This window comes from Phocoena phocoena, chromosome 16 (assembly GCF_963924675.1).
Source record: "Phocoena phocoena chromosome 16, mPhoPho1.1, whole genome shotgun sequence".
Taxonomy (NCBI): domain Eukaryota; kingdom Metazoa; phylum Chordata; class Mammalia; order Artiodactyla; family Phocoenidae; genus Phocoena; species Phocoena phocoena.
Window position 1 is genome coordinate 31,701,141 of NC_089234.1, and position 12,194 is coordinate 31,713,334.

The 12,194-nt window shown below is 41.1% G+C and overlaps 1 protein-coding gene across 4 annotated transcripts in view; it reads right to left on the reverse strand.

Annotated features, from left to right (window-relative positions):
• The window catches only part of ENTPD1 (ectonucleoside triphosphate diphosphohydrolase 1), an 84,468-nt gene that overhangs the window by 30,102 nt on the left and 42,172 nt on the right, over positions 1 to 12,194 (reverse strand). For 2 of the 4 annotated variants that reach the window (XM_065893820.1, XM_065893819.1), the window contains exon 2: positions 273 to 400. Coding sequence is in view for 2 of the 4 variants with exons in the window: in XM_065893819.1 (XP_065749891.1) it covers positions 273 to 400 (128 nt within the window). In the remaining 2 variants the exon portion in view is untranslated. Of the gene's footprint in view, positions 1 to 272; positions 401 to 3,054; positions 3,058 to 7,896; positions 8,090 to 12,194 lie in introns of those variants that run through there. The other 2 variants (XM_065893818.1, XM_065893821.1) reach the window with 2 other exon arrangements.

A 12,194-nucleotide genomic window follows, 5' to 3' on the forward strand; every position in this document is an offset into this window, starting at 1 on the left:
ATATTGATATAATCAATTTGCTGAACAATCAAAGACAATCATCTTCCCACCACTAATTGATTCAAGGCGTTCTTTCCTTCAGCATGAGCATCCGCTGCCATCTTACTTGCCTGGTCCCACGGAGACTGACTTGCTCCTGGGCTTCCAGAGCCGCAACTTCTACTGTATGCTCTGACTTACCATAACCTCATTTTCCCTCTGCCCCACCCAGGGCCCCTCAAACACATGTGCGTGCACACACACACACACACACACTCAGGGGTTTGAGTTACCTTAACATTTTCTGGCAGTGGTTTGTTCTGGGTCAGCCCCAGAGCGAGCAGTGCTACCACAGCGATGACACAGGAGAAGCCGAGGATGCCCAGTATGTTTTTAGAGCAAAATATTTTCACTTCAGACTCTAAAAACAAAAGAAGAATAGAAAATATCAACAAGAAATCAATAGACATTGATTTTCTTCCCCTTTCTATATGGCCTTGTGCTGGCTTTCTGGAGACAGCAAAGATAGATAAAAGCTGATCTTTATCCATGAGGCACTTGCAAAGTAACTGGGAAATAATACAAGAACAAAAGGATTTGTCTGTACTGTGACAAGGGCCAAAACTGAGTTAGTGGCTATGGTAAGGAGAATGGGCAGAATTAGATCGGTGATCAGATATGGGATGAGGAGAAGGAAAAATCCCAAACTCGCAGCTTGTTTAATAGGTCATGTAGGTCTATCAAGGTTCAAGTACCAAAGAAAGCAAGGATAGCCCTCCTCATTTCTAAAATCTACCGGAAAATGAGCATGATATTAAAAAGTATTCAGAGTGTATCGTCGAACATCGTAGTCCCTCTACTTCATGACATTTCCTGGCTTGACACATTCCTTCACTTCAACCACACTTATATGTTAAGTAATTGGTAACAGCGTAGGGGCTGTGGAGTTTTGAACATTTCATCATTCACATTATCTTGTCTATCCTGTTCATACTCTTACCATCATGGGACATAAAAAAGTTCCAGAAGGAGAATTCTATAAAAGGCAAATTTACTTTGATCAGGATAAATAGAGCCTACAGCAGAGGTGAATAGGAAATGGAATGGTTACACCATTCCCTCCATTCTCATGCTTCCTCTCTCAGCTTCCCAAGCTATCTCCAAGCCTTTTTCTTAGGCTTTGGGGAAGAAAGATAGGATCAAGTAATAAAAAAGGATGTGGAAATGAGATGGGCTCTCCAAAATAGTTTTCACTTCTCTAAGGACAGGGGAAGGGATTAAAGCAACTGAAAGAGGAACCTGCATCCCCTCCTCCTCTTTCCCTCTTTCTCAGCAGCTGTGGCTGCACCAACACAGGAGCTCCCCTTCGAGCTTGTGAGCACAGGTTGGACTTAATCCAAAGGACTGGAACTGCCTGGGTCTCCAGTCTGCATCCATCTCTAGAATCTTGGACCAGTTTGTACCCATCAGACCGAACAGTACAAAACTTAGGAGAAAAAGTTTTATCAACACCATTATCTATTGCTTCCAAACAAGGGAATCATAAATGAAATATACAGCACTTCCCCCCTTCTCGCTTCCCAAAAGAACCTCAGTTTTGTTCAGATGCCTGCCACTCCCCCAAGCAGCCCATACACTTCCTAGAAAGGGGCTGACTGTTCTGCATAATCTCATTCCCTCTCCAGTGATTGGTTCAACAGTGGGCATATACTCTCAAAATGGGCTGTGAGACCCTGGAGGAAGTCTGCTGGGGCAAGCCTAGGAAAAGAAAGGAAGCATTCTCTCTTCTTCCTCAGACACTGTCCAGCCAAGGATGGCTGAGCAGAGAGATGGAAAGAACTTGAGTTCTTAAAGCATTTTGAGCTGCTAAAACAGCTAACCCTGATCTGATCCTCCCATGAGACTTACGCTTTGATCCAATTAGAGTCATGATTTAAAGACCTTGAAGCCAAAACATCCTGGTGTGGCAGAAACGTCCTTTTTGCTGCCAGGGCTCTGGAATTTGGAAAAGAGCCCCCTAAGTACTGCCTACCTATCTGAGTACTACCTACCTCACTTCCCGAAGTTGTGATATTGACAAACACAGCTTACAACAAGCACGTTTTAGACGAAACATTACATATCTAATACCCGAGGGTTGCACACTGCAGCAATGTTTCTACTATAATAGAACTTTGAATGCTTTCCTCCTTCAAACTGTCCAAAAGGTCTACCTAGTCATTTCCGTAAATATAACAATTTTGATTATATCATTTTCCTTCCATTCATTCAGGCACTAATCTTAGTAGCCAATGAAAATGACCAACAAGGTCCCTTGTGAACTAGAGTTCACATCTAGTTGGGGAGATAGATGAACCAGAAAAGAAGTATGCAAATAAGTGACTTCAGGTCATGAAAAGTGTTGAGGAGAAATTAAAACCAAGGAATGTTACAGAGTGACTTGCAGCAGAGTTGGGGTGGGGAGATCAGACTGAGGGTCAGGAAAGGCTCTCTGAGAAGGTGATGTTTGAGCTTAGACCTGGATGATGAGAAAACAACAGCTATGAGAAGGAGAAAGAACATTCCAGGAAGAGGAAGTATCAACTGCAAAAGCCCTGAGGTGGGAAATAGATTGATGTGACTCTAGTTGTTTCTTCCTTTTCTTAATGAGAATATTTACTAACTCATGATTATCACTGAACAGTTGAAAGTGTACTTTTCCAGGAAACCCACCTATACTGTTGGTGGGAATGTAAGTTGGTGCAGCCACTATGGAAAACACTACGGAGGTTCCTCAGAAAACTAAAAATAGAGTTGCCATATGATCCAGCAATCCCACTGCTGGCATATAACCACACAAAACTAAAACTATAATTCAAAAAGATACATGCAATCAAGACAGTATGGTACTGGCACAAAAACAGAAATATAGATCAATGGAACAGGATAGAAAGCCCAGAAGTAAACCCACACACATATGGTCACCTCATCTTTGACAAAGGAGGCGAGAATATACAATGGAGAAAAGACAGCCTCTTCAATAAGTGGTGCTGGGAAAACTGGACAGCTACATGTAAAAGAATGAAATTAGAACACTTCCTAACATCATACACAAAAATAAACTCAAGATGGATTAAAGACCTAAATGTAAGGCCAGACACTATAAAACTCTTAGAGGAAAACATAGGCAGAAAACTCTATGACATAAATCACAGCAAGATCCTTTTTGACCCACCTCTTAGAGTAATGGAAATAAAAATAAAAACAAACAAATGGGACCTAATGAAACTTAAAAGCTTTTACACAGCAAAGGAAACCATAAACAAGATGAAAAGACAACCCTCAGAATGGGAGAAAATATTTGCAAAGGAAGCAATTGACAAAGGATTAATCTCCAAAATATACAAACAGCTCATGCAGCTCAATATCCAAAAAACAAACAACCCAATCCAAAAATGGGCAGAAGACCTAAATAAACATTTCTCCAAAGAAGACATACAGATGGCCAACAAACACATGAAAAGATGCTCAGCATCACTAATCATTAGAGAAATGCAGATCAAAACTACAATGAGAAAAAAAAAAAAAAAAAAAACTACAATGAGGTATCACCTCACACCGGCCAGAATAGGCATCATCAAAAAATCTAGAAACAATAAGTGCTGGAGAGGGTGTGGAGAAAAGGGAACCCTCCTGCACTGTTGGTTGGAATGTAAATTGATACAGCCACTATGGAGAACAGTATGGAGATTCCTTAAAAAACTAAAAATAGAACTACCATATGACCCAGCAATCCCACTACTGGGAATATACCCTGAGAAAACCATAATTCAAAAAGATACATGTACCACAATGTTCACTGCAGCACTATTTACAATAGCCAGGACATGGAAACAACCAAAATGTCCATCGACAGATGAATGGATAAAGAAGATGTGGCACATATATACAGTGGAATACTTCTCAGTCATAAAAAGGAAAGAAATTGAGTTACGTGTAGTGAGGTAGATGGAGTTAGAGTCTGTCACAGAGTGAAGTAAGTCAGAAAGAGAAAATAAATACTGTATGCTAACTCATATATATGGAATCTAGAAAAATGGTACTGATGAACCTGGGCAGGAATAAAGATGCAGATGTTGAGAACAGACTTGAGGACACAGCGGGGGAAGAGGAGGCTGGGATGTAGTGAGGGAGTAGCACTGACATATATACACTACCAAGTGTAAAACAGATAGCTAGTGGGAAGCTGGTGCATAGCACAGGGAGATCAGCTCGATGCTTTGCGAAGACCTAGAGGGGTGGGATAGGGAGGGTGAAAGGGAGGCTCAAGAGGGAGGGGATATGGGGATATATGTATGGATATAGCCGATTCACTTTGTTGTACAGCAGAAACTAACACAACACTGTAAAGCAATTATACTCCAATAAAGATTAAAAAAAAAAAAGACACATGCACCCCTATGTTCATAGCAGCACTACTCACAATAGTCAAAACATGGAAACAACCTAAATGTCCATCAACAGATGAATGGATAAAGAAGACGTGGTGTATATATACAATGGAATACTACCCAGCCATAAAAAAGAACAAAATAATGCCATTTGCAGCAACATGGATGCAACCAGAGATTATCATACTAAGTGAAGTAAGTCAGAAAGAGAAAGACAGATACCATATGATATCACTTATATGTGGAATCTAAAATACGGCACAAATGAACTTATCTACAAAACAGAAACAGACTCACAGACATAGAGAACAAACTTGTGGTTGCCAAGGGGGAGAGGGGGAGGTAGCGGGATGGACTGGGAGTTTGGGGTTAGTAGATGCAAACTATTACATTTTGAATGGATAAACAACAAGGTCCTACTGTATAGCACAGGGATCTATATCCAATCTCCTTAGATAAACCATATTGGGAAAGAATGTAAAAAAAAGAATGCGTATATGTGTGTATAACTGAGTCACTGTGCTGTACAGCAGAAATTAGCACAACACTGGAAATCAACTGTACTTCAGTAAAAAAATAGAGAATAAAAATAAGGAAGTATACTTTTCCACATTTGCCCAATTTTTGCAATGATATCCATATTATTAGAATATATTCAAGGCTTTCATCATATTTGTCTTATTAAAGATATGATAAGAAAAAGAACTTAGATCAGAGAGGAAGTTTAGGAATTTTTCATACACAATTTTCAAAAGCTGTATTATCAAAAAAATAATGGCTAAGTTTGTTTTTTTTGTTTTGTTTTGTTTTGTTTTAAGTTTGTTTTTCATGTGACCGACTAGATTACCCAGAGAGGAATAATTAAAATACTGTGTTTTCTATGAACCATGGCAGGTAATTTTCAAAAGTCCTTATCACATGGAGGAAGCCAGACTCTTCTTAGGAAGTGGTAGCAGACGCGGGGGTCTAGGTGGACATATCTAGGATGTATTCATAAAAGGGAACCACTTCAGTAACTGCCCTCTCTTCCCAGGCCCCAGAGCTCTTTCAGATGCCATGACTGCTACAGTCAAGTTCTGTTACAGAAAATTCACAATGACTGTATTTCCCCCTGAAAAGCTATTCATTTCCCTTGTGGATAACAGAAACGTGGCTTATATCATACAATGTGAAACAGTATTTCAAAAAACAATTTCAAGGAACATTTTTACCAAAAATATCTATCAACAGCAAAGTGTTGTATTTGTTTTCCTTTGAATTGTCTCACTATCCTGGAGAATTCAAGACTGCCACTTCCCTCCCATTCTCCTCCTTTCATATGACAAATGAGAAAGCTTTTCTGTTTGAGGTGAGAGCCAGGTAGAAATGTCAGCTCTTCACTTGACAGAGACAAAAGTGAAGGAAATTCAAGCTCTGAGAAAACACAGACTGATTTCAAGCCAATTAGCTATTTCAGAGGCCAAAAAAAAAAAAAAAAAGCTGATTCTTTTTCATTCTTACAGAAACAGCCATCATGACATCCACAGTTGGCATCCTATTAATGATTAAAATTATGTAATCTGTTCTTAGTCAAAATTCTGCTATACAGAGAAATCCCAGCACCTCTACTTCATGATACCAAACATTATCCTAAAAGTTTACTCCATTAATAAAAAGATTTGGGGTGTTGACAAATGTAGTGGGTTTTTGGCAAAAACAACAAAAGTTTTGCTCTGCGGATTCAGTGAGACTCACTAGATTCAAATCACTTCCAACTTCTGATGGGTCACATCCGGACCAAGCTTGGCTTGTCACATAGAGAACAAAGCAGCCAATACAGACAAGCACTGGAGAGTAAACATCAGTGCAGTGCTGTGGTCCTTCCTGTGTTTACACAGCCCAGTGATGGAAGAATCACTGAAGCTCAGGGGACTGGTCCTAATCTGGCTTTGCCATTTCCCCAACTCCTAGAGTCTCTGCCCGCTTTCTGCCATCTTCCTTCCTCTCCATCACGGAGGAGTTCTTGGTGACGCACATTTAGATTGTTCTCCCACTCAAGGGCTTTAAGATCCTTTTCCAGGTGCTTCATTCCAGGGCCCTTAGACCCAACCTCTTCTATGGTGATATCCACCCCCCTGTTCCAGTCACCCCCACCTCTTCTACAATAGCCCTTTCTGGTATCTCCCTAATTCCCTTTCCTATCAGAATCCATCCTTCATGCGGCTGCAGAATTCCTCCATAATTGACATTCCCAGGGTTCTCCCTAATTAAGAATTTAATGTAGCTTCCTTCTGCTTGCCAGATGAAAGCCTCACTGGTCTATTTGGACCCCTCAGCCCTTCAGAAATTTAAGCCCTTCCGATCTCACCATTCCAATAAGCAGATGTGTGTGCCCGAGATCATAATGCCTGACATTATGACCATTAGACTGTAAGTTCCTTAAGTGAAGGGACTTTTTTTTCTGGCTCATTCATTGCTATATCCCTAGTTGAATGAATAAATGAATTTTGGATTCTGACATTTGTCAACATTAGATTTCCTTCAGTTGGAATTCTATTCCCCTCTTTCTCCACCAAATCTTTTTCCTTGTCACCTTCAAAATCAAGCTCCCCTCCGTATGCTTCAAAGCTCAATTGTTCCAGTAGTCCTCTCTTCATGTGCTACCTCTAGATATTTAATGGATTGGCCTATTTCGGTTTGGGAGTTCTATAGTCGTTGTTTCATTCATTGTTCAATTAGTCAACAATTATTTATTGAATGCATTATACTATTCACTAGACCTGCCCTGGGCTCTGAGCTACAGCAGTTAACAAATCAAATAAACATCCCCATCCTCATGGTGCTTAGATGTTAGTCTGAAAGAAAAGATAATAAGCAAGATAAGTAAAATTTATAGTATGTTACATAATTATAAGTGCTAAGGAGAGAGAAAAAGCAGGTGAAGAGGCAGGATAGGGTAATTAGGAAAGACCTGAGATGGTGATATTAAAAGTGATAGGAATAAAGAGAAAGCAAGCATACCACTTGGGCAACAGAATTTAAGGTAACTGGAACTGCATGTGCAAAGGACCTGGGGTGGAACAGTGCCTGGCCATAAGGCCAGTGTGGCTGGATGAGTGATGAAGGGGATAATAGTAAGAGATGGTCAGGGGTGGGGTCACTGGGTGCCTTGCTTGTGGGGCCTTGCAGGTTCTGGTGAGGGCTTTGTCTTACTCTAAGTGATCCGACTTACTTCTAATCATTTGTATAATTTACACTCAGCACCATAGGGGTAAACAAGGAACCACCAGGAACCTTTGAAGTACCTGGACAGGAAGGGTGTGGTCTTTTAGGCGGCACACCCCTGTCTCTTGTGATGAGGGGCTGAGGCACCCCCATGAAGTCAGGTCATAGGACAACCACACAGTCAAGTGCGGACAGAGCGTAGCTCTGCTTGTGCCAAGACCAGAGCTGAGAAGACGCATCCAGGAGGAGCAAGCACCATATGATGATAGGTCTTCTCTATAACTTCTGGGCTTCTTGGTGACCCAGGACTGGTGAATCTTTGCTGAGAGAGCACCATTTTGAGGGGTCGCCAAGCCAACAGTCACCAGGATCCATCAGTAGAAAGCCAAACCCCACAGACTTCTGAAGGGTGGCTCAAGCTACAGCAGCGTCCAAACAACCTCGCCTTTGCTCAGTCTCTCTAAGCCTCCAATTCCTTGCATGCAAAATGGGAGTCACAATAGTACGGAATTCATAGGGTTGCTAGGTAAGAGTCAGTGAGCAAACAATTTACATAACAACCTACAAAAGAGCCCTCGATGCATTCCAGATTCTGCTCTCAGCACTTTAAACACAGCAACTAATTTAACCTTCACAACACTCCTTTGAGGTAGTACTATTATCATCATCTGTATCAGTCTCCTAGGGCTGCCACAACAAATTACCACAAACATGGTGACTTAAAACAATAGAATTTTACTCTCTCACAATTCCGGAGGCCAGAAGTCCAGAATCAAGGTGTTAACAGGGCCAAAGACTCTGGAGAGATTCCTTTCTTGCCTTGTCCAGCTTCTGGTAGCTTCCGGCATTCCTTGGTTTATGGCTGCATCACTCCAATATCTGCCTCTGTCTGCACATGGCCTTTTTCCCTGTCTCTGCGTATATCAAATTTCCCTCTCCTTTCTCTTAGGAGGACACCAGTCATTAGATTTAGGGTCCATCCTAAAGCCAGAATGATCTCAAGATCCTTAATTACATCTGCAAAGACTTTACTTCCAAATAAGGTCACAAATTACAGGTACTATTATTATCCTCATTATTGTCACTTTACAGGTGAGGAAACTGAGTCAGAGAGAGAGGTTAAGAAGATTGCCCAAACTTACACTGATGTAAATGTTGGGACCAGGCATTAAAGTCAGGCATTCTGGATCCAGAGGCCAGGCTGTTAGCCACCACCCTACCCTACACCACATGACTGAGGCTTAGTACTGTGCCTGCTGTGTGGTGCTAGCGCTGTACGTAGAAGCCAACCTCATTATCCAGGAGTGAAAAGTGACTGACTTTGAGGATTTGGCTGAAGGGGTTGTCTGGACTGTTGTCTCTGATGACACCAGACAATGTTATATTTTTAAAATATGAAGTCTTAGAGAACGGACTGGAGGGCACAGTGGGGGAAGGGGAAGCTGGGACGAAGTGAGAGAGTAGCACTGACATATACACACTACCAAATGTAAAATAGCTAGCTAGTAGGAACCTGCTGCATAGCACAGGGAGATCAGCTGGATGCTTTGTGACCACCAGGGTGGGATAGAGAGGATGGAAGGGAGGCTCAAGAGGGAGAGGATATGGGGACATATGTATACATATAACTGATTCACTTTGTTGTACGGCAGAAACTAACACAATATTGTAAAGCATTTATACTCTAATAAAGATGTGAAAAAATAAAATAAAATATGAAGTCTCTCAGTCCCTGATGGTCAGAAGCTAGCAGCTAAGAGGCAGAGGCTGGGATTACAGTTCCTAGGGAGGTTAAGGGACTTGCTCAAAGTCACACAGCTTGCAATTGGCAGAGCAGTGACTGGATCCAAGTCTCTCAACACCACTCCACTGCCTCAAGCACGGCCCTGCATTAGAGATGCATAGAAATTACTCAGCTTCATTCCTTCTCAGGTGACACAATGCAAAAGAACTCACCCAAAGTTCTGTTCAAATAGAAAGATCTTACATTTCACACAGCCCCCATATTCTCCCAATTAATAAATCCAGAGTCAAGTTTGAGGATAAAGCAGTTTAATTTGGTGGGGTTTTTTTCCCGCCTGCTTTTAAGTCGAGGAAGTCAGTACAATGTCAATAAATAGACAAATGCTAAAAATGTACTTCAAGGCCTCAATGATGACCAGTTAGTTAAAGGGTGAAAGGTAAAGGAGAGGGAGGGAAAACAAGATAGACACAGGCTTGGGAGAAGGAGCCAGAGAATAAGAGGGGAAGGGATAGGCAGGGGTGGGAATAGAAAGAGAGGTAGAGAGTCAGGTTATTGAGTAAATACCTGTTCCACTGATCTCCTGAACCCAAGACTTCAGAGAAAGTTACTTGCTTTTACTTAATGATCTTTTGTTTCTGCTCTTTGAGATGTTAATTAGCTGGTTAGTCTCTGTTCACAGCTCTTTAGTTAGAAGAGGAGTGCATTTATCCTAACAAAGTAGACTGGCTGATCCTGAGTGGGCGCCTCAGAGGTTCAGCTTTGGGTGGGAAGAGCCCATTTAGTGACCCGGGTCAGTGGAACCGGGGTGGGAGTGCACAAGCTCTTCCTGCAAATCAGACTCTGCCAACTCCACACTCTCCATCCCACCATTCCTTTTGCTGTGGGCAGTGCTCTTCTCAGATTAGCAGCAAGTAACTAACTGACTTGGCACTGATGTGCCTGATTCTAAAAACGTTAATGACTGCAAAAATCAAATGCCAACAGAGGATCTGGGTGTGGGAAATAAGGAAGCAAAGGAATCCCCTTCCCTCCCTCTCCTTCTCCTTACTTCCTCCCACCATTCCGTCTACCTCCTCATCCACAGCCCTTCTGGCCTTTCCTGAATTCTTTTACCCACAGACTGCGTGGAGCACAATAGGTCTTTGCGGACATCGTCGAATCCCATACTCAAGTATAGGGTTGGCAAGGAGGAGGGTTGTTTCCGGCAGAGCGATATCATTGAGACTGCAGACAGGAATTCCGTGTCTCAGCCAACAAGTGTTAACAATCTCGTGTATTGACGGTCTCTGCAATAAACACATTGCTTCCGCTAAACAAATCATCTTCCACATCTGAAATTGAAGAATTGTGCCCTGGGGATTCTACCTTTTCACAAAGCAGCTGCGTTTGTCAACAAGCCTTGGGTATGTGTTGCTGGTGAGAAAGACGGAGACAATCTGTGCTGGCCAAATATCACTAGTGTGGGGGTCAGAGTGGGGATGGGGTGAACTGATTCACCCACGTTTCCCAGCCTTACAGCCCCCCGTCTTCTACATCTCACATTTGTAAGTTACCTTATTTCTACCTCCTCATTTTTGTACCTATGAGGTACAAAAGTCAGAAGCAACATAAAAATATTTCTGCAGCACAATATGCCATAAGCAAAGTAAAAAATAACAAACCGAGGAAAATGTTTGCAACGACTATGAAATAGTTGGTTTCCTTAATATACAGTCATTAAAAATCATTAAGAAAATGATCAACCCGTCTAGTAGAAAAATGGGCAAAGAACATAAATAGGCAATTTAAAGAAAAAGAAATATTTTCAACATATTAGAAGTATTCTAATTACCCTAACTTAAAGAAATGTAGTCAATGAAAATTGAGATACCTTTTATTACTTAGAATAGCAAAGTTTTTTTAAAGTTTGATAATATATAATATTATTACATACTCATTAGAATGGCAAAAAAACCTGACAATACCAAATGTTGGCAAGGATGCAGAGCTACTGGAACTCTCATACACTGCTGCTGGGGATGCAAAATGGCTCAGCCACTTTGGAAAGAGTTTGGTAGTTTCTTATGAAGTTAAATATATACTTACCATATGACCAGGCAATCCTACTCTTAGGTATTTACCCAAAAAGAGTGAAGACATGTCTACACAAAAGCCTGTACCTAAATATTTCTAACAGCTTTATTCATCACCAAAAACTCAAAACAACCCAAGTGTGCGTCAACTAGTGAAATGTACTCAAATTGTGATACAATGGAATTCTATTCAGCAACAAAAAGGGCATAAACTACTCATCAATGCAACAACATGGATGAATCTCAAAAGCATTACGCTAAGCGAAAGAAGCCAGACTCAAAAGACTATGTGTGATTTCATTTATATGATATTCTGAAAAAGGCAAAACTAAGGACAGGAATCAGATCAATACGCAGTTTCAGGAACTGAGGATTGACTACAAAGGTCCACAAGGGAACTTTCTGAGATGATGGAAACATTCTATATCTTGATTGTGGTGGTAGTTACAAGACTACATACATCTGTTAAAATTCACAGACTGTACACCTAAAAAGGGTGAATTTTATTGAAAATTTGATAAAGAAATATATATCAACAAAAATATGGGGAAACAGGTACTTCTTGCATGTTGATGGGAGTAAAAATCCACACAGCCTCTTTGGTGGGGGGCAATTTTGCAATATCTATCAAAGAGCAAAGCATATATATCCTTTGACCCAAGAATTCTACTTCTAGGAATTTAACCTGCTGGTAATACTTATCAATGTATGAAAAGATGCATGTATAGGAATGTTCAATGCAGCATTATTTGTAATTGCAATAAT